This window comes from Salmo trutta, chromosome 14 (assembly GCF_901001165.1).
Source record: "Salmo trutta chromosome 14, fSalTru1.1, whole genome shotgun sequence".
Lineage (NCBI taxonomy): Eukaryota > Metazoa > Chordata > Actinopteri > Salmoniformes > Salmonidae > Salmo > Salmo trutta.
In genome coordinates this window covers 81,346,389-81,368,157 of record NC_042970.1, presented here as the reverse complement: position 1 = coordinate 81,368,157, position 21,769 = coordinate 81,346,389, and the positions used below count along the sequence as shown (strand labels likewise).

Sequence of the window (21,769 nt, the reverse complement as noted above, 5' to 3'; positions counted from 1 at the left end):
CCTCTTATCCCAGTACCCCTCCCTCTTATCCCAGTACCCCTCCCTCTTATCCCAGTACCCCTCCCTCTTATCCCAGTACCCCTCCCTCTTATCCCAGTACCCCTCCCTCTTATCCCAGTACCCCTCCCTCTTATCCCAGTACTCCTTCTTCCCTTAATTCCCCTTGTTTTTCTTTTTCTTTCTTTTTTACAAAAACTGAAAAATAACAAATTCTACAATTTTTGCTGATGAAATGATTGAACAACTTGGTAGGGTTGTTTTTCCTTTTTGTTCCCCTGTCCTCACCCTGCACCCCAACCCATAGAAATCTGCCTGTCCTCACCCCAACCCCCAGTGTCTGCCTGTCCTCACCCTGCATCCCAACCCCTACAGTGTCTGAGGTGAAGGGGAAGATGGTAAAGAGCTCTGGCTCATCGGCCTAGCTAATACCCAATTGTAAAATACATGGACTCGCACTTCTGTCATTTGTTTGTTTTTCCTGAGGAATAAACTGTCGTCTAGCAGTACTTTGGAGTATAACTACTACTAATATTCAGCATCGGTTTGTAAAAACAAGTTGTTTTTTTGCAAGCAAAAGGATATTTTTTTGCTTTTTAGGCTTTTATTTTCTTTAATTAACGTCTAGTTCAGTTAAAACATTCCCTGTGTTGATGACGTAGCAGCATTTTTTCCTCCCCCTCCACCCACTTATAATTTGACTTAGTTCATATTTTTGGTAACTAAAGGGTGGGCCTGGGTGTGTGTGCCTGCAAGACTGACTGTGTACAAGCGCCTGTTTCTATGGATGCTTGCTGCAGTGTGTGCCTGCTTGTTTTGTTGGTTATTTTGGCACAGTTTGTGTCCCCAAGGCCCCCCTTCCCCTTGCTGACTTCAGATCAGATTGCTGCATCATCAGATGGGATGCCTTTTATTTTATTTTTCCTCATGTTCCAAGAAGTCGTGTTGTATGCTGTTTTTTTTTGTTTTTTTTTACTTTTTACTGCTTGTTTTTAAAAACTTCACAATAAATAAAAAGTATTGAGATATTTGGTGGATTGTATGTTTTTGTTGCACATAGTCTTATCTCTGACTTGAATTGAAACTAAAGTATTAGTTTCAGCAAAATTGCTATACTTATGTTCACTAAACTTAATTTGTGACAAAAACAATCATATTGTTCACCCTGTAACCAACCACAGGCTGGGAGATTTGTTTTCGTCGTTGATTTACGTTCACATATGCCAATCGGACTGCTCCCACGATGATCGAGAACCAATGGGAAGGCCGTGGGTCGAGATGGTGGGCAGGGCGTAGTGAACACTACGGCGGAAAATGGCGCCCAGCTCGAAAACCGAAAAGGACGGTAACAAACAAACGCAGAAAAAACACAAAGAACATGTCGTCAAGCTTCTGAACCGTGGAAAGGTATGCAACAAACTAGACAAGAGAATGGCACAAGCATGGTTTTGACGAAGAATGGGGTCGCAGGGTCAATGCCTCGATAGTGCAAGACCCTGCGGATGCTAGCTAGTTAACGTGTTTCTAAGCACCAACTTGCTACAGTACGTTAGCTAGCAGGCTGACTCGTTAGCAAGCCACCTTTGGCCAAAACCTAGCTACAATCCATGATGACTAAGTTAACAGGCTGGTTGCTCTATTGTGTAAGGGGATGTTGCTAGCTAGTTAACCGTCTATCACAAGCCACTTAGCTAGCTAACGTTTGTTGAACCGAGCAGTAAGCCAGCTTGCGCACGTAAACTGTTTATTTCGCATTCACTAACGCAACAAGCTAACAAGCCAATTTACTAGTTTTGCATTTGTAGTCGCCGCTGGCCATTTCAGATCACTATGCACGGCATGATTCCTCTGTGTTGCAATGTTTTTCAATTCTGGTCTTGGGGACTGCTGGCCTTTTTGTTTCAGCTAACGTTAAAGGTGATGCTGATCAGCTAGTTAAATCAGGTGTTAATGTTGATTTAGAACAAAAGCATGCAGTGTACACCCTAGAGACCTGGATGAAAGAACACTGCTGGCTGGGTGGGTGGGTGTGTAGGTAGTAGAGTGGTTAAGACTGGTTTCCCTGACTCAGACCAAGCCTCGTCCGAGTGCTGTTACGTATCAAGCATCTCAGAGTAGGTGCTGATCTAGGATCTGAGGTCCCTCCTGTCCAAGTAATCTAACTCGTAATCTGAAAGGCTAAACTGATCCTAAATCCGCTCGACTACTCTGAGATGGTTATACATACGACCCCATGGACTAACAAGCTGTTTCAATGAACGTTCTTTATTGGGTACGTTGACCACTTTTCACTGACTTCCCACGTCCTCTCTCCTATAGTTGTCTGGACAGTATTCTCAGCGCTTGTTCAGGAAACTACCACCGCGCGTCTGCGTTCCCCTGAAGAACATAGTCAGCGAGGAGTTCCTCAGAGCAGGGTGAGTGTTTGTGAAAGACTGTCTGTCTACAATGTAGAAAATAGTGAAAATGACAAAAAACCCTTCAATGAGTAGGTGTGTCCTTACTTTTCACATGTGCTGTGTATATACAGTACCAGTCAAAAGTTTGGGTTTTTCTTTATTTTTACATTGTATAATAATAGTGAAGACATCAAAACTATGAAATAACATGGAATCATATAGTAACCAAAAATGTGAACAACATATTTGAGATTCTTCAAAGTAGCCACCCTTTGCTTGGTGACAGCTTTGCACACTCTTGGCATTCTCTCAACCAGCTTCATGAGGAAGTCACCTGGAATGCATTTCAATTAACAGGTGTGCCTTGTTAAAAGTTATTTTGTGGAAATTCTTTCCTTCTTAATGCGTTTGAGCCAATCAGTTGTGTTGTGACAAGGTAGGGGTGGTATACAGAAGGTAGCCCTATTTGGTAAAATAACAAGAATATTGAATATAAAATATGTTTTGATTTGTTAATCACTTTTTTGGTTACTACATGATTCCATATGTTATTTCATAGTTTTGATGTCTTCACTGTTATTCTACAATGTTGAAAATAGTAAAAATAAAGAAAATCCCTGGAATGAGTGTTCCAAACTTTTGACTGTTACTGTGTGTGTGTGTGTGTGTGTGTGTGTGTGTGTATGTATATACACTACCGTTCAAAGGTTTGGGGTCACTTATACATTTATGCCTAGAAGGACAGCATCCTGGAGTCTCCTCTTCACTGTTGACTTTGAGACTGGTGTTTTGCGGGTACTTTTAATGAAGCTGCCAGTTGAGGACTTGTGAGGCGTCTGTTTCTCAAACTAGGCACTCTAATGTACTTGTCCTCTTGCTCAGTTGTGCACCTGGCTAGCTAGTTAGCCGGGTGCACGCTAATAGCGTTTCAAACGTCACTCGCTCTGATACTTGGAGTAGTTTTTTTCCCTTCCTCTATATGGGTAACGCTGCTTCGAGGGTGGCTGTTGTCGATGTGTTCCTGGTTTGAGCCCAGGTAGGAGCAAGGAGAGGGACGGAAGCTAAATAGTCAAAGGTATATGAAATACAAATCGTATAGAGAGAAATAGTCCTATAATTCCTATAATAACCTCCACCTAAAACTTCTTACCTGGGAATATTGAAGACTCGTGTTAAAAGGAACCACCAGCTTTCATATGTTCTCATGTTCTGAGCAAGGAACTTAAATGTTAGCTTTTTTACATGACACATATTGATTGCACTTTTACTTTCTTCTCCAACACTTTGTTTTTGCATTATTTAAACCAAATTGAACATGTTTCATTATTTATTTGAGGCTAAATTGATTTTATTGATGTATTATATTAAGTTAAAATAAGTGTTCATTCAGTATTGATGTAATTGTCATTATTACAAAAAAATAAAAAATAATCGTCCGATTAATCGGTATCGGCGTTGAAAAATCATAATCGGCCGACCTCTAGTGAGAAGCCTGGCCACGGAGACGGGGGTGAAGAGGTAACGTTAGGTGAGAAGCCTGGCCACGGAGACGGCTGTGAAGAGGTAACGTTAGGTGAGAAGCCTGGCCACGGAGACGGGGGTGAAGAGGTAACGTTAGGTGAGAAGCCTGGCCACGGAGACGGGGGTGAAGAGGTAACGTTAGGTGAGAAGCCTGGCCACGGAGACGGGGGGTGAAGAGGTAACGTTAGGTGAGAAGCCTGGCCACGGAGACGGGGGTGAAGAGGTAACGTTAGGTGAGAAGCCTGGCCACGGAGACGGGGGGTGAAGAGGAACGTTAGGTGAGAAGCCTGGGCCACGGAGACGGGGGGTGAAGAGGGTAACGTTAGGTGAGAAGCCTGGCCACGGAGACAGGGGGTGAAGAGGTAACGTTAGGTGAGAAGCCTGGCCACGGAGACGGGGGTGAAGAGGTAACGTTAGGTGAGAAGCCTGGCCACGGAGACGGGGGTGAAGAGGTAACGTTAGGTGAGAAGCCTGGCCACGGAGACGGCTGTGAAGAGGTAACGTTAGGTGAGAAGCCTGGCCACGGAGACGGGGGTGAAGAGGTAACGTTAGGTGAGAAGCCTGGCCACGGAGACGGGGGTGAAGAGGTAACGTTAGGTGAGAAGCCTGGCCACGGAGACGGGGGTGAAGAGGTAACGTTAGGTGAGAAGCCTGGCCACGGAGACGGCGGTGAAGAGGTAACGTTAGGTGAGAAGCCTGGCCACGGAGACGGGGGGTGAAGAGGTAACGTTAGGTGAGAAGCCTGGCCACGGAGACGGGGGGTGAAGAGGTAACGTTAGGTGAGAAGCCTGGCCACGGAGACGGGGGTGAAGAGGTAACGTTAGGTGAGAAGCCTGGCCACGGAGACGGGGGTGAAGAGGTAACGTTAGGTGAGAAGCCTGGCCACGGAGACGGGGGTGAAGAGGTAACGTTAGGTGAGAAGCCTGACCACGGAGACGGGGGGTGAAGAGGTAACGTTAGGTGAGAAGCCTGACCACGGAGACGGGGGTGAAGAGGTAACGTTAGGTGAGAAGCCTGGCCACGGAGACGGGGGGGAAGAGGTAACGTTAGGTGAGAAGCCTGGCCACGGAGACGGGGGTGAAGAGGTAACGTTAGGTGAGAAGCCTGGCCACGGAGACGGGGGTGAAGAGGTAACGTTAGGTGAGAAGCCTGGGGGTGAGAAGGTGATGAAGCGTACTTCATGAACTGTAACCGAAAAAACATCTGGCATTTGGAAAGTTTGAGGTGAGGGAGAAAGTGTGGTGGAACAGGCATTGTTAAGTATCTTGCCATCTGGATGGAATTCTCCGTTAGCTAACCAGAGAAATGTTGAGCAACATTGAGCCCACTGAACCAGTCAATTAAATCATCATCTCCACACACACCTTGTGTCCCCACTCTCACACCGCTCCCTCTCTCTCACACCTCTCTCTCTCACACCCCTCCCCCTCTCTTGTTCCAGACACATCTTCCTGGGGTTCACTAAGTGTGGTCGTTACGTGCTGTCCTACACCAGTGACTGTGGAGAGGACGATGACTTCTCCTTCTACACCTATCACCTCTACTGGTGGGAGTTCAACCTACACAGCAGACTCAAACAGGTAGGTTGGACCGACTGGGAACCATCTCCAGTGCCCTCCGTATGGCCTGAAGAGATGTGGACCAGTAGAACAGACCTACTACAGTACATGGACTGACTGTAGCCTAAACCATCCAGGAAGTGGTCTCCAGTGCCCTCTGTATGGCCTGAAGAGATGTGGACCAGTAGAACAGACCTACTACAGTACATGGACTGACTGTAGCCTAAACCATCCAGGAAGTGGTCTCCAGTGCCATCCTTATAGCAGTAATGAGGTGGATGATGTGTTGCTGATTGGCCTGTCAACAGTTACACTAGCTTCAATGGTGAGGAGATGGAGATGATTTCATCCCTCTCTTTCATCATTCTGTTGTCCCATTTTACCCTTTTTTTACTTATCATCTCTTCATCTCTCTCTTCTTTCTCTCCCTTCTTTCTCTCCATCCACCTCCTCTCTCTCATCCCCCTCCTCTCTCTCATCCCCCTCCTCTCTCTCATCCCCCTCCTCTCTCTCATCCCCCTCCTCTCTCTCATCCCCCTCCTCTCTCTCATCCCCCTCCTCTCTCTTTCTCTCTCTTCTCCATCCCTCTCTCTTTCTCTCTCCTCTCCATCCCTCTTTCTCTCTCTCATCCCTCTTTCTCTCTCCTCTCCATCCCCCTCTCTCTCTCTCCCCAGGTGCACCATGTGCGTCTGTTTACAGGTGAGGACATCTACAGTGATCTCTACCTGACAGTGTGTGAGTGGCCCAACGACCACTCCAAGATCATCATCTTTGGCTTCAAGTAAGACATCAAGCCAACGTACATTTGGTCTTTCTAGAGATGTCTGTGATCAGATCAGTGACTGGACATTTCTGTATGTTCTCTCTTTCTCTCTCTCCCTCATCTCTCTTTTCCCTCCCACACCCCTACACTCTACCCTCCCTTCCCCATACTCTTCTCTCTCTCTCTCTCTCTCTCTCTCCTCTCTCTCCCTCCCACACCCCTACACTCTACCCTCCCTTCCCCATACTCTTCTCTCTCTCTCTCTCTCTCATCTCTCTTTTCCCTCCCACACCCCTACACTCTACCCTCCCTTCCCCATACTCTTCTCTCTCTCTCTCTCTCTCTCTGTCAGTACTCGTAGCTCCAGCTCAGCGTTGATGAATCTGATGATGAGTGATGAGAACAACAGAGATATCTACATCACCATCGCCTCCATGCCTCCTCCCAGACCCTGCTCTCAGTGCTGCCCTACAAACACCTCTACCATACGCACAGGTACACACACACTCCCAGACCCTGCTCTCAGTGCTGCCCTACAAACACCTCTACCATACGCACAGGTACACACACACTCCCAGACCCTGCTCAGTGCTACCCTACAAACACCTCTACCATACGCACAGGTACACACACATACACACACACACACACTCCCAGACCCTGCTCTCAGTGCTGCCCTACAAACACCTCTACCATACGCACAGGTATACACACACACATACACACACACTCACACACACTCCCAGACCCTGCTCTCAGTGCTGCCCTACAAACACCTCTACCATACGCACAGGTACACACACACACACACACACACACACACACACCCAGACCCTGCTCTCAGTGCTGCCCTACAAACACCTCTACCATACGCACAGGTACACATACATACAGTGAGGGGAAAAAGTTTTTGATCCCCTGCTGATTTTGTACGTTTGCCCACTGACAAAGAAATGATCAGTCTATAATTTTAATGGTAGGTTTATTTGAACAGTGAGAGACAGAATAACAACTAAAAAATCTGGAACATGGTTATATGTTGAACAGTCTCTCTCTAGGTAGTGGAGAGTGTCTGGAACATGGTTATATGTTGAACAGTCTCTAACTCTCTCTCTCTCTCTCTCTCTAGGTAGTGGAGAGTGTCTGGAACATGGTTATATGTTGAACAGTCTCTCTCTCTCTAGGTAGTGGAGAGTGTCTGGAACATGGTTATATGTTGAACAGTCTCTCTCTCTCTAGGTAGTGGAGAGTGTCTGGAACATGGTTATGTTGAACAGTCTCTCTCTAGGTAGTGGAGAGTGTCTGGAACATGGTTATGTTGAACAGTCTGTCTCTAGGTAGTGGAGAGTGTCTGGAACATGGTTATATGTTGAACAGTCTCTCTCTAGGTAGTGGAGAGTGTCTGGAACATGGTTATATGTTGTACAGTCTCTCTCTCTAGGTAGTGGAGAGTGTCTGGAACATGGCTATATGTTGAACAGTCTCTCTAGGTTGTGGAGAGTGTCTGGAACATGGCTATATGTTGAACAGTCTTTCTCTCTCTAGGTAGTGGAGAGTGTCTGGAACATGGTTATATGTTGAACAGTCTCTCTCTCTCTAGGTAGTGGAGAGTGTCTGGAACATGGTTATGTGTTGAACAGTCTCTCTCTCTCTCTCTAGGTAGTGGAGAGTGTCTGGAACATGGTTATATGTTGAACAGTCTCTCTCTCTTTCTAGGTAGTGGAGAGTGTCTGGAACATGGTTATATGTTGAACAGTCTCTCTCTAGGTAGTGGAGAGTGTCTGGAACATGGTTATATGTTGAACAGTCTCTCTCTCTCTCTCTCTCTCTAGGTAGTGGAGAGTGTCTGGAACATGGTTATATGTTGAACAGTCTCTCTCTAGGTAGTGGAGAGTGTCTGGAACATGGTTATATGTTGAACAGTCTCTCTCTCTCTAGGTAGTGGAGAGTGTCTGGAACATGGCTATATGTTGAACAGTCTCTCTCTCTCTCTCTCTAGGTAGTGGAGAGTGTCTGGAACATGGTTATATGTTGAACAGTCTCTCTAGGTAGTGGAGAGTGTCTGGAACATGGTTATATGTTGAACAGTCTCTCTCTAGGTAGTGGAGAGTGTCTGGAACATGGCTATATGTTGAACAGTCTCTCTCTCTTTCTAGGTAGTGGAGAGTGTCTGGAACATGGTTATATGTTGAACAGTCTCTCTCTAGGTAGTGGAGAGTGTCTGGAACATGGTTATATGTTGAACAGTCTCTCTCTCTCTCTCTCTCTAGGTAGTGGAGAGTGTCTGGAACATGGCTATATGTTGAACAGTGTCTCTCTCTCTCTGTAGGTAGTGGAGAGTGTCTGGAACATGGTTATATGTTGAACAGTCTCTCTCTAGGTAGTGGAGAGTGTCTGGAACATGGCTATATGTTGAACAGTCTCTCTCTCTGGGTAGTGGAGAGTGTCTGGAACATGGCTATATGTTGAACAGTCTCTCTCTAGGTAGTGGAGAGTGTCTGGAACATGGTTATATGTTGAACAGTCTCTCTCTAGGTAGTGGAGAGTGTCTGGAACATGGTTATATGTTGAACAGTCTCTCTCTAGGTAGTGGAGAGTGTCTGGAACATGGCTATATGTTGAACAGTCTCTCTCTCTCTCTGTAGGTAGTGGAGAGTGTCTGGAACATGGCTATATGTTGAACAGTCTGTCTCTCTGTAGGTAGTGGAGAGTGTCTGGAACATGGTTATATGTTGAACAGTCTCTCTCTAGGTAGTGGAGAGTGTCTGGAACATGGTTATATGTTGAACAGTGTCTCTCTCTCTCTGTAGGTAGTGGAGAGTGTCTGGAACATGGCTATATGTTGAACAGTCTGTCTCTCTGTAGGTAGTGGAGAGTGTCTGGAACATGGTTATATGTTGAACAGTCTCTCTCTAGGTAGTGGAGAGTGTCTGGAACATGGTTATATGTTGAACAGTGTCTCTCTCTCTCTGTAGGTAGTGGAGAGTGTCTGGAACATGGTTATATGTTGAACAGTCTCTCTCTAGGTAGTGGAGAGAGTCTGGAACATGGCTATATGTTGAACAGTCTCTCTCTCTGGGTAGTGGAGTGTGTCTGGAACATGGCTATATGTTGAACAGTCTCTCTCTAGGTAGTGGAGAGTGTCTGGAACATGGTTATATGTTGAACAGTCTCTCTCTAGGTAGTGGAGAGTGTCTGGAACATGGTTATATGTTGAACAGTCTCTCTCTAGGTAGTGGAGAGTGTCTGGAACATGGTTATATGTTGAACAGTCTCTCTCTAGGTAGTGGAGAGTGTCTGGAACATGGTTATATGTTGAACAGTCTCTCTCTAGGTAGTGGAGAGTGTCTGGAACATGGCTATATGTTGAACAGTCTCTCTCTCTCTCTGTAGGTAGTGGAGAGTGTCTGGAACATGGCTATATGTTGAACAGTCTGTCTCTGTAGGTAGTGGAGAGTGTCTGGAACATGGTTATATGTTGAACAGTCTCTCTCTAGGTAGTGGAGAGTGTCTGGAACATGGTTATATGTTGAACAGTCTCTCTCTAGGTAGTGGAGAGTGTCTGGAACATGGTTATATGTTGAACAGTGTCTCTCTCTCTCTGTAGGTAGTGGAGAGTGTCTGGAACATGGTTATATGTTGAACAGTCTCTCTCTAGGTAGTGGAGAGAGTCTGGAACATGGCTATATGTTGAACAGTCTCTCTCTCTGGGTAGTGGAGAGTGTCTGGAACATGGCTATATGTTGAACAGTCTCTCTCTAGGTAGTGGAGAGTGTCTGGAACATGGTTATATGTTGAACAGTCTCTCTCTAGGTAGTGGAGAGTGTCTGGAACATGGTTATATGTTGAACAGTCTCTCTCTAGGTAGTGGAGAGTGTCTGGAACATGGTTATATGTTGAACAGTCTCTCTCTAGGTAGTGGAGAGTGTCTGGAACATGGTTATATGTTGAACAGTCTCTCTCTAGGTAGTGGAGAGTGTCTGGAACATGGCTATATGTTGAACAGTCTCTCTCTCTCTCTGTAGGTAGTGGAGAGTGTCTGGAACATGGCTATATGTTGAACAGTCTGTCTCTCTGTAGGTAGTGGAGAGTGTCTGGAACATGGTTATATGTTGAACAGTCTCTCTCTAGGTAGTGGAGAGTGTCTGGAACATGGTTATATGTTGAACAGTCTCTCTCTAGGTAGTGGAGAGTGTCTGGAACATGGTTATATGTTGAACAGTCTCTCTCTAGGTAGTGGAGAGTGTCTGGAACATGGTTATATGTTGAACAGTCTCTCTCTAGGTAGTGGAGAGTGCCTGGAACATGGCTATATTTTGAACAGTCTCTCTCTCTAGGTAGTGGAGAGTGTCTGGAACATGGTTATATGTTGAACAATCTCTCTCTGTAGGTAGTGGAGAGTGTCTGGAACATGGCTATATGTTGAACAATCTCTTTCTCTAGGTAGTGGAGAGTGTCTGGAACATGGCTATATGTTGAACAGTCTCTCTCTAGGTAGTGGAGAGTGTCTGGAACATGGTTATATGTTGAACAGTCTCTCTCTAGGTAGTGGAGAGTGTCTGGAACATGGCTATATGTTGAACAGTCTGTCTCTCTCTAGGTAGTGGAGAGTGTCTGGAACATGGTTATATGTTGAACAGTCTCTCTCTAGGTAGTGGAGAGTGTCTGGAACATGGCTATATGTTGAACAGTCTCTATCTAGGTAGTGGAGAGTGTCTGGAACATGGTTATATGTTGAACAGTCTCTCTCTAGGTAGTGGAGAGTGTCTGGAACATGGTTATATGTTGAACAGTCTCTCTCTAGGTAGTGGAGAGTGTCTGGAACATGGCTATATGTTGAACATTCTCTCTCTAGGTAGTGGAGAGTGTCTGTAACATGGTTATATATTGAACAGTCTCTCTCTAGGTAGTGGAGAGTGTCTGTAACATGGTTATATGTTGAACAGTCTCTCTCTCTCTAGGTAGTGGAGAGTGTCTGGAACATGGTTATATGTTGAACAGTCGGTACCAGGTGGTCTATCCCTTCCCCACCTTCCAGCCTGCCTTCCAGCTGAAGAAAGACCAGGTGATCTTCCTCAACACCTCCTATTCCCTGGTGGCCTGCTCTGTGTCCCTCTGTCCAGGTAGGAGACAACACACACACAATGAACACACACTTCACCTTTCTGGTTCAGTTTAATTTCTCTCTACCTCTTCTCTCTTTCTCTCTCATTCATTTCCCCTCTTTCTTGTTTCTCTTGTGTGATGATATGACTATCTCTCGTCTCCTGTGTGATGTTACCAAGTCTCGTCTCCTGTGTGATGTCACTAAGTCTCGTCTCCTGTGTGATGTTACCAAGTCTCGTCTCCTGTGTGATGTTACTAAGTCTCGTCTCCTGTGTGATGTTACTAAGTCTCGTCTCCTGTGTGATGTCACTAAGTCTCGTCTCCTGTGTGATGTCACCAAGTCTCGTCTCCTGTGTGATGTCACTAAGTCTCGTCTCCTGTGTGATGTTACCAAGTCTCGTCTCCTGTGTGATGTTACCAAGTCTCGTCTCCTGTGTGATGTCACTAAGTCTCGTCTTCTGTGTGATGTCACTAAGTCTCGTCTCCTGTGTGATGTCACCAAGTCTCGTCTCCTGTGTGATGTCACCAAGTCTCGTCTACTGTGTGATGTTACCAAGTCTCGTCTCGTGTGATGTTACTAAGTCTCATCTCCTGTGTGATGTTACTAAGTCTCGTCTCCTGTGTGATGTTACCAAGTCTCGTCTCCTGTGTGATGTCACTAAGTCTCGTCTCCTGTGTGATGTCACTAAGTCTCGTCTCCTGTGTGATGTCACCAAGTCTCGTCTCCTGTGTGATGTCACCAAGTCTCGTCTCCTGTGTGATGTCACTAAGTCTCGTCTCCTGTGTGATGTTACCAAGTCTCGTCTCCTGTGTGATGTTACTAAGTCTCGTCTCCTGTGTGATGTCACTAAGTCTCGTCTTCTGTGTGATGTCACTAAGTCTCGTCTCCTGTGTGATGTCACCAAGTCTCGTCTCCTGTGTGATGTCACCAAGTCTCGTCTCCTGTGTGATGTTACTAAGTCTCGTCTCCTGTGTTGTCAGCAGGTGAGCAGGGTCATTCGTCTCAGATCCTGTTCAGAAAGAGAGCCACAGCCCCCACCTCAGAACATCAATCCCCTCCATCGCCCTCTTCATCCTCTTCCTCTCATGGGTCTCCTGACAGCCGCCCGCTAACCGCCAAACCAAGCCCCGCCCCTCTTTCCCCTAGCCAATCACAAGCTGCCGCCCGGGCGCGAGAGTTTGCCGCCGACCTCTTCAGACGTGCCCAGGGAGGAGGGAGGGAAAACGAGGGAGGAGAGAGGAGAGGGAAAACGGAGGGAGGAGAGGAGCCCGTGGTGACTGAGAGAGAAGGGGTGAGCGTGGAGAGGGATAGAGAACAGAGGGAAGACGCACAGACGTATCAACTGACTAGCGCACCACAGACTTCCACTTCAGCTGGGAACCAAAGTTTGTTGCGACCTTTGCAGGAGGACTCAATTCAGTGTAGCGCGGTGATGTCTCCTGCTTCCTCCTCCTCCTCGTCCCCCCCCACTCCTCAGTATTCTCAGGAAGCAGGCTGCAGCGAGCCGGGATATGTCAACTACACCCGCTTGCAGTACCGCATGCCACAGCCGGGGGCGCCAGAGCAGGCTGCAGGAGGTGAGACACAGACACACTGTAGAAGAAATGTTTTCACATGGAACACACAATGTGTTTGGTCATGTAAATAGGGAGCTGAAACTCCTTCCTCTATTTCTGTCTCGCCCTCTATTTCTCCTCACCCCTCCCTCTATCCCTCCCTCTTCCCTCTATCCCTCCCTCTTCCCTCTATCCCTCCCTCTTCCCTCTATCCCTCCCACTCTCCCTCTATCCCTCCCACTCTCCCTCTATCCCGCTCTCTCTTCCCTCCCTCTCTCTCTCTTCCCTCCCTCTATCCCTCCCACTCTCCCTCTATCCCTCTCTCTCTTCCCTCCCTTTATCCCTCCCACTCTCCCTCTATCCCTCCCACTCTCCCTCTATCCCTCCCACTCTCCCTCTATCCCTCCCACTCTCCCTCTATCCCTCCCACTCTCCCTCTATCCCTCCCTCTATCTCTATCCCACTCTCCCTCTATCCCTCTCTCTCTTCCCTCCCTCTATCCCTCCCACTCTCCCTCTATCCCTCCCACTCTCTCTCTTCCCTCCCTCCCTCCCTCTCTCTCTCTTCCCTCCCTCCCTCCCTCCCTCCCTCCAGGTTATGAGGATGATAAGGTCCAGCTGCCCTTCACTGTGACTGACCTGAAGGGACGCAACCTACAGCTGGTCACTGGGCCCCACAACGGACAGGTGTGTGTGTGTGTGTGTGTGTGTGTGTGTGTGTGTGTGTGTGTGTGTGTGAATAAAAATCCAGCCCTACCAATGGAGAGAGGGAGGTCAGCGAAGGAGAGAAATAAGAGAGATTTGTTTGAGAGACACAGGTTCTGAGTGTGTTAATATTTAGACCTGTTGTCTTCACTTAGTATTTGGAAGGAACCCAAGTCCAGGAGAAGTGCAGTAAACCTGAACATGCTAATGTGTGTGTGTGTGTGTGTGTGTCCTACAGAGTGTGTGTGTGGAGCAGTTGACTCTGGACTTTGAGTACCTGATAAACGAGGTGATCCGGAGCGACGCTCGCTGGGCTCCTCAGTTCTGCTCCTTCAACGACTACGATGTTGTTATACTGGAGGTACACTACACACTACGCACTACACACTACACTACACACTACACACTACGCACTACACACTACGCACTACACACTACGCACTACACACTACACACTACACTACACTACACACTACACACTCACACTCACACTACACACTCACACTACACACTCACACTACACACTACACACACTACACACTCACACTACACACTACACACACTACACACTCACACTACACACTACACACTACACACTCACACTACACACTCACACTACACACTACACACACTACACACTACACACTACACACACTACACTACACACTACGCACTACACTACGCACTACACTACACACTCACACTACACACTACACACTACACACTACACACTTCACACTACACACTACACACTACACACTCACACTCACACTACTCACACTACACACACTACACACACTACACTACACTACACTCACACTACGCACTACGCACTACACACTACACACTACACACTACACACTACACACTACACACTACACACTACACACACTACACACACTACACACTACACACACTACACACTACACACACTACACACACTACACACATTCACACACACTACACACATTCACACACTACACACACTACACACACTACACACACATTCACACACTACACACACATTTACACACATTTACACACATTCACACACTACACACACTACACACACTACACACACTACACACACTACACACACATTCACACACTACACACACATTCACACACTACACACACATTCACACACTACACACACTACACACACATTCACACTACACACACTACACACACTACACACACTACACACACTACACACACTACACACACTACACACACATTCACACACTACACACATTCACACACATTCACACACACTACACACACTACACACACACTACACACACTACAAACACATTCACACACTACACACACATTCACACACTACACACACACTACACACACATTCACACACTACACACACTACACACACATTCACACTACACACACTACACACACTACACACACTACACACACTACACACACATTCACACACTACACACATTCACACACATTCACACACACTACACACACTACACACACACTACACACACTACACACACACTACACACACTACACACACATTCACACACTACACACACAACACACACACTACACACACTACACACACTACACACACTACACACACATTCACACACTCACACACTACACACACTCACACATTACACACATTCACACACTACACACACATTCACACACTACACACACATTCACACACTACACACACATTCACACACTACACACATTCACACACTACACACACATTCACACACTACACACACATTCACACACTACACACACATTCACACACTACACACACACTACACACACATTCACACACTACACACATTCACACACTACACACACATTCACACACTACACACACACTACACACACATTCACACACTACACACACATTCACACACATTCACACACTACACACACATTCACACACTACACACACAACACACACTACACACACAACACACATTCACACACAACACACACATTCACACACTACACACATTCATACACACTATAGACCTATACACATTCACACACACATATATATATATATATATACATATATATATACACCATAGACCTATAAACGTTCACATACACAATATAGACATATACACACTATAGACCTATACACATATACACACTATAGACCTATACACATATACACACTATAGACCTATACACATATACACACTATAGACCTATACACATATACACACTATAGACCTATACACATATACACACTATAGACATACACACATACGCACCATAGATATACACACACGCACTATATATTGAAGTGGGAAGTTTACGTACATTTAGGTTGGAGTCATTAAAATTAGTTTTTCAACCACTCCACAAATTTCTTGTTAACAAACTAGTTTTGGCAAGTCGGTTACGACATCTACTTTGTTCTTGACACAACAATTGTTTACAGACAGATTATTTCACTTATAATTCACTGTATCACAATTCCAGTGGGTCAGAAGTTTACATACACTAAGTTGACTGTGCCTTTAAACAGCTTGGAAAATTCCAGAAACTGATGTCATGGCTTTAGAAGCTTCTGATAGGCTAATTGACATCATTTGAGTCAATTGGAGGTGTACCTGTGGATGTATTTCAAGGCCTACCTTCAAACTCAGTGCCTCTTTGCTTGACATCATGGGAAAATCAGCCAAGACCTCAGAAAAAAAATTGTAGACCTCCACAAGTCTGGTTCAGCCTTGGGAGCAATTTCCAAATGCTTGAAGGTACCACGTTCATCTGTACAAACAATAGTACGCAAGTATAAACACCATGGGACCACGTAGCCGTCATACCGCTCAGGAAGGAGACGCGTTCTGTCTCCTAGAGATGAATGTACTTTGGTGCGAAAAGTGCAAATCAATCCCAGAACAACAGCAAAGGACCTTGTGAAGATGCTGGAGGAAACAGGTACAAAAGTATCTATATCCACAGTAAAATGAGTCTTATATCAACCTAACCTGAAAGGCCGCTCAGCAAGGAAGAAGCCACAGCTCCAAAACCGCCATAAAAAAGCCAGACTACGGTTTGCAACTGCACATGGGGACAAAGATCTGTACTTTTTGGAGAAATGTCCTCTGGTCTGATGAAACATAAATAGAACTGTTTGGCCATAATGACCATCGTTATGTTTGGAGTAAAAAGTGGGACGCTTGCAAGCCGAAGAACACCATCCCAACCGTGAAGCACGGGGGTGGCAGCGTCATGTTGTGGGGGTGCTTTGCTGCAGGAGGGACTGATGCACTTCACAAAATAGATGGCATCATGAGGATGGAAAATTATGTGGATATATTGAAGCAACATCTCAAGACATCAGTCAGGAAGTTAAAGCTTGGTCACAAATTAGTCTTCCAAATGGACAATGACCCCAAGCATACTTCCAAAGTTGTGGAAAATGGCTTAAGGACAACAAAGTCAAGGTATTGGAGTGGCCATCACAAAGCCCTGACCTCAATCCTATAGAAAATTTGTGGGCAGAACTGAAAAAGCGTGTGCGAGCAAGAAAGCCTACAAACCTGATTCAGTTACACCAGCTCTGTCAGGAGAAATGGGCCAAAATTCACCCAACTTATTGTGGGAAGCTTGTGGAAGGCTACCCGAAACCTTTGACCCATATTAAACAATTTAAAGGCAATGCTACCAAATGCTAATTGAGTGTATGTAAACTTCTGACCCACTGGGAATGTGATGAAAGAAATAAAAACTGAAATAAATCATTCTCTCTACTATTATTCTGACATTTCACATTCTTAAAATAAAGTGGTGATCCTAACTGACCTAAAACAGGGATTTTTTACTAGGATTAAATGTCAGGAATTGTGAAAAACTGAGTTTAAATGTATTTGACTAAGGTGTATGTAAACTTCCGACTTCAACTGTAGACGTGTGTGTTTGTGTGTGAGATATATATCTCACACACACACTATAGACATACACACGACCCGTACGCATGCGTTCACACACACAGGAGCATCTACGGACTCTTACACAATCTACAAGCGTGCACACTTACACACTGTGTGTATATATACACACTGTGTGTATATATACACACTCTACACACACACTCAATCGGGTCAGACAGTAATGGTGTGTATTGTGTGTGTGTCAGGTGTGTCCAGAGACTAACACAGTGGTGATCAACATTGGGCTGCTGCTGCTGGCGTTCTCCAACCCTGAAGAGGAACACTGCAGGTAACTACACTACATATACACTACACACACACACCTATACACTACACACACACACACCTATACACTACACACACACACACACCTATTCACACACACATCTGTTTTTTAGTAAAGGCATAGCCACACTTCATCTCAGCTTGAACAAAACAGACAATTGTGGCTAGTCACCTGGTGAGGTGTTCTGGAGGGCTGTTTTCCTGGCTAGTCACCTGGTGAGGTGTTCTGGAGGGCTGTTTTCCTGGCTAGTCACCTGGTGAGGTGTTCTGGAGGGATGTTTTCCTGGCTAGTCACCTGGTGAGGTGTTCTGGAGGGATGTTTTCCTGGCTAGTCACCTGGTGAGGTGTTCTGGAGGGCTGTTTTCCTGGCTAGTCACCTGGTGAGGTGTTCTGGAGGGCTGTTTTAATTGCATCTATCTGTCACTCACACTAACTGGTAGTTGTCTTCCAGGCCCAACACCTACCACTCCAGTCTGCAGGTGAGCTGGGACCTCAACACAGGAGTGTGTCACACCGTCGGAGTCGGTGACCTCACTGAGGTCAAGGGTCAGACCAGGTGAGACGATGTCTTATCTATCACTCTCTCTCTCTCATATCTCTCTCTCTTCATATCTCTCTCTTCTCTCCCGTCCTGTAGTGGCAGTGTATGGAGTTCCTACAGGAAGTCTTGTGTTAACACAGTAATGAAGTGGCTGGTTCCAGAGAGCAGCTCTCGTTACATCAACCGCATGACCAACGAGGCCCTGCACAAAGGTACACATACACACATTATATATACACACTGAGTGGACAAAACATCAACTACACCTAATGTTCAGTTGCACCCCCTTTTGCCCTCAGAACAGCCTCAATTCGTGAGGGTATGGACTCTACAAGGTGTTGAAAGTGTTCCACAGGGATGCTGGTGCATGTTGACTCCAATGCTTCCCACAGTTGTGTCAAGTTGGCAGGATGTCCTTTGAGTGGTGGACCATTCTTGATACACACGGGAAACTATAGCGTGAAAAACCCAGCAGCGTTGAAGTTCTTGACACAAACCGGTGCGCCCGGCACCTACTACCGTACCCCCTACCATACCACTACCATTCCCACTACCGTACCCACTACCATACACACTACCATTCCCACTACCGTACCCACTACCGTACCCACTACCGTACCCACTACCATTCCCACTACCGTACCCCCTACCATACCCACTACCGTTCCCACTACCGTTCCCACTACCGTTCCCACTACCATACACACTACCATTCCCACTACCGTTCCCACTACCGTACCCACTACCATACACACTACCATTCCCACTACCGTTCCCACTACCGTTCCCACTACCGTTCCCACTACCGTACCCACTACCATACACACTACCATTCCCACTACCATTCCCACTACCATACCCACTACCGTACCCGCTACCATACCCACTACCATACCCCATACCAACTACCATACCCACTACCGTTCCCACTACCATACCACTACCATACACCACACCCACTACCATTCCCACTACCATACCCACTACCATACCACTACCATACACCATACCCACTACCATACCCACTACCATACCCCATACCCACTACCGTTCCCACTACCATACCCACTACCATACCACTACCATACACCATACCACTACCATACCACTACCATACCCCATACCCACTACCATACCCCATACCCACTACCGTACCACTACCGTACCCACTACCGTACCCCTACCATACCCACTACCATACCCACTACCGTACCCCCTACCGTACCCCCTACCATACCCCCTACCATACCCACTACCGTTCCCACTACCATACCCACTACCATACCCCATACCCACTACCATACCCACTACCATACCCACTACCATACCCACTACCATACCCCTACCATACCCACTACCTTAGCCACTACCATACCCCATACCAACTACCGTACCCGCTACCATACCCACTACCATACCCCATACCAACTACCGTACCCACTACCATACCCACTACCATACCCACTACCATACCCACTACCATACCCCATACCAACTACCATACCCACTACCATTCCCACTACCATACCCCCTACCGTACCCGCTACCATACCCACTACCATACCCACTACCATACCCCTACCAACTACCATACCCACTACCGTACCCGCTACCATACCCCATACCAACTACCATACCCCATACCCACTACCATACCCACTACCATACCTACTACCGTTCCCACTACCATACCCCATACCCAGTACCATACCCCATACCCACTACCGTACCCACTACCGTTCCCACCACCATACCACTACCGTACCCCATACCCACTACCATACCCACTACCGTACCCCATACCCACTACCATACCCACTACCATACCCCTACCATACCCACTACCATACCCCTACCATACCCACTACCGTACCCCCTACCGTACCCACTACCGTACCCCCTACCGTACCCACTACCGTACCCACTACCGTACCCACTACCGTACCCACTACCGTACCCACTACCGTTCCCACTACCATACCCACTACCATACCCCTACCATACCACTACCATACCCCATACCCACTACCATACCCCCTACCATACCTACTACCATACCCACTACCATACCCACTACCATACCTACTACCATACCCACTACCATACCCACTACCATACCTACTACCATACCCACTACCATACCCCCTACCATACCCACTACCATACCTACTACCATACCCCATACCCCCTACCATACCCACTACCATACCCACTACCATACCCCATACCCACTACCATACCCACTACCATACCCACTACCATACCCCATACCCACTACCATACCACTACCATACCTACCACCATACCCACTACCATACCCACTACCATACCCACTACCATACCTACTACCATACCACTACCATACCCACTACCATACCTACTACCATACCCACTACCATACCCACTACCATACCCACTACCATACCCACTACCATACCACTACCATACCACTACCATACCTACTACCATACCCACTACCATACCCACTACCATACCCACTACCATACCCACTACCGTACCACTACCGTACCCACTACCGTACCCACTACCGTACCACTACCATACACCATTCCCACTACCATACCACTACCATACCCACTACCATACCCACTACCATACCCCATACCCACTACCATACCCACTACCATACCCGCTACCATACCCACTACCATACCACTACCGTACCCACTACCATACCCCATACCAACTACCGTACCCACTACCATACCCCATACCAACTACCATACCCACTACCATACCCGCTACCGTACCCACTACCGTACCCGCTACCATACCCACTACCATACCCCATACCAACTACCATACCCGCTACCATACCCACTACCATACCCCATACCATACCCACTACCATACCCCATACCATACCCCCTAACATACCCCATACCATACCCCCTAACATACCCACTACCATACCCCATACCATACCCCCTAACATACCCACTACCATACCCCATACCATACCCCCTAACATACCCACTACCATACCCCATACCATACCCACTACCATACCCCATACCATACCCACTACCATACCCCATACCATACCCACTACCATACCCCATACCATACCCACTACCATACCCCATACCATACCCACTACCATACCCCATACCATACCCCCTAACATACCCACTACCATACCCCATACCATACCCACTACCATACCCCATACCATACCCCCTAACATACCCACTACCATACCCCATACCATACCCACTACCATACCCCATACCATACCCACTACCATACCCACTACCATACCCCATACCATACCCACTACCATACCCCATACCATACCCACTACCATACCCACTACCATACCCCATACCATACCCACTACCATACCCCATACCATACCCACTACCATACCCCATACCATAC

At 46.8% G+C, this 21,769-nt stretch overlaps 1 protein-coding gene across 3 annotated transcripts in view; it reads left to right on the top strand.

The window, feature by feature from the left end:
- The first annotated feature begins 1,195 nt into the window (after window positions 1-1,195).
- The window catches only part of dcaf15 (DDB1 and CUL4 associated factor 15), a 30,742-nt gene continuing 10,168 nt past the window's right edge, over window positions 1,196-21,769 (top strand). The window contains exons 1-12 of one of the 3 annotated variants that reach the window (XM_029689902.1): window positions 1,196-1,404; window positions 2,317-2,414; window positions 5,359-5,497; window positions 6,151-6,257; window positions 6,592-6,734; window positions 11,186-11,362; window positions 12,330-12,923; window positions 13,497-13,588; window positions 13,845-13,967; window positions 17,748-17,830; window positions 18,278-18,382; window positions 18,464-18,579. In XM_029689902.1, coding sequence (XP_029545762.1) covers window positions 1,312-1,404; window positions 2,317-2,414; window positions 5,359-5,497; window positions 6,151-6,257; window positions 6,592-6,734; window positions 11,186-11,362; window positions 12,330-12,923; window positions 13,497-13,588; window positions 13,845-13,967; window positions 17,748-17,830; window positions 18,278-18,382; window positions 18,464-18,579 — 1,870 coding nt within the window. In that variant the 5' untranslated portion in view covers window positions 1,196-1,311. Of the gene's footprint in view, window positions 1,405-2,316; window positions 2,415-5,358; window positions 5,498-6,150; window positions 6,258-6,591; window positions 6,735-11,185; window positions 11,363-12,326; window positions 12,924-13,496; window positions 13,589-13,844; window positions 13,968-17,747; window positions 17,831-18,277; window positions 18,383-18,463; window positions 18,580-21,769 lie in introns of all 3 variants that reach the window. The other 2 variants (XM_029689903.1, XM_029689901.1) reach the window with 2 other exon arrangements.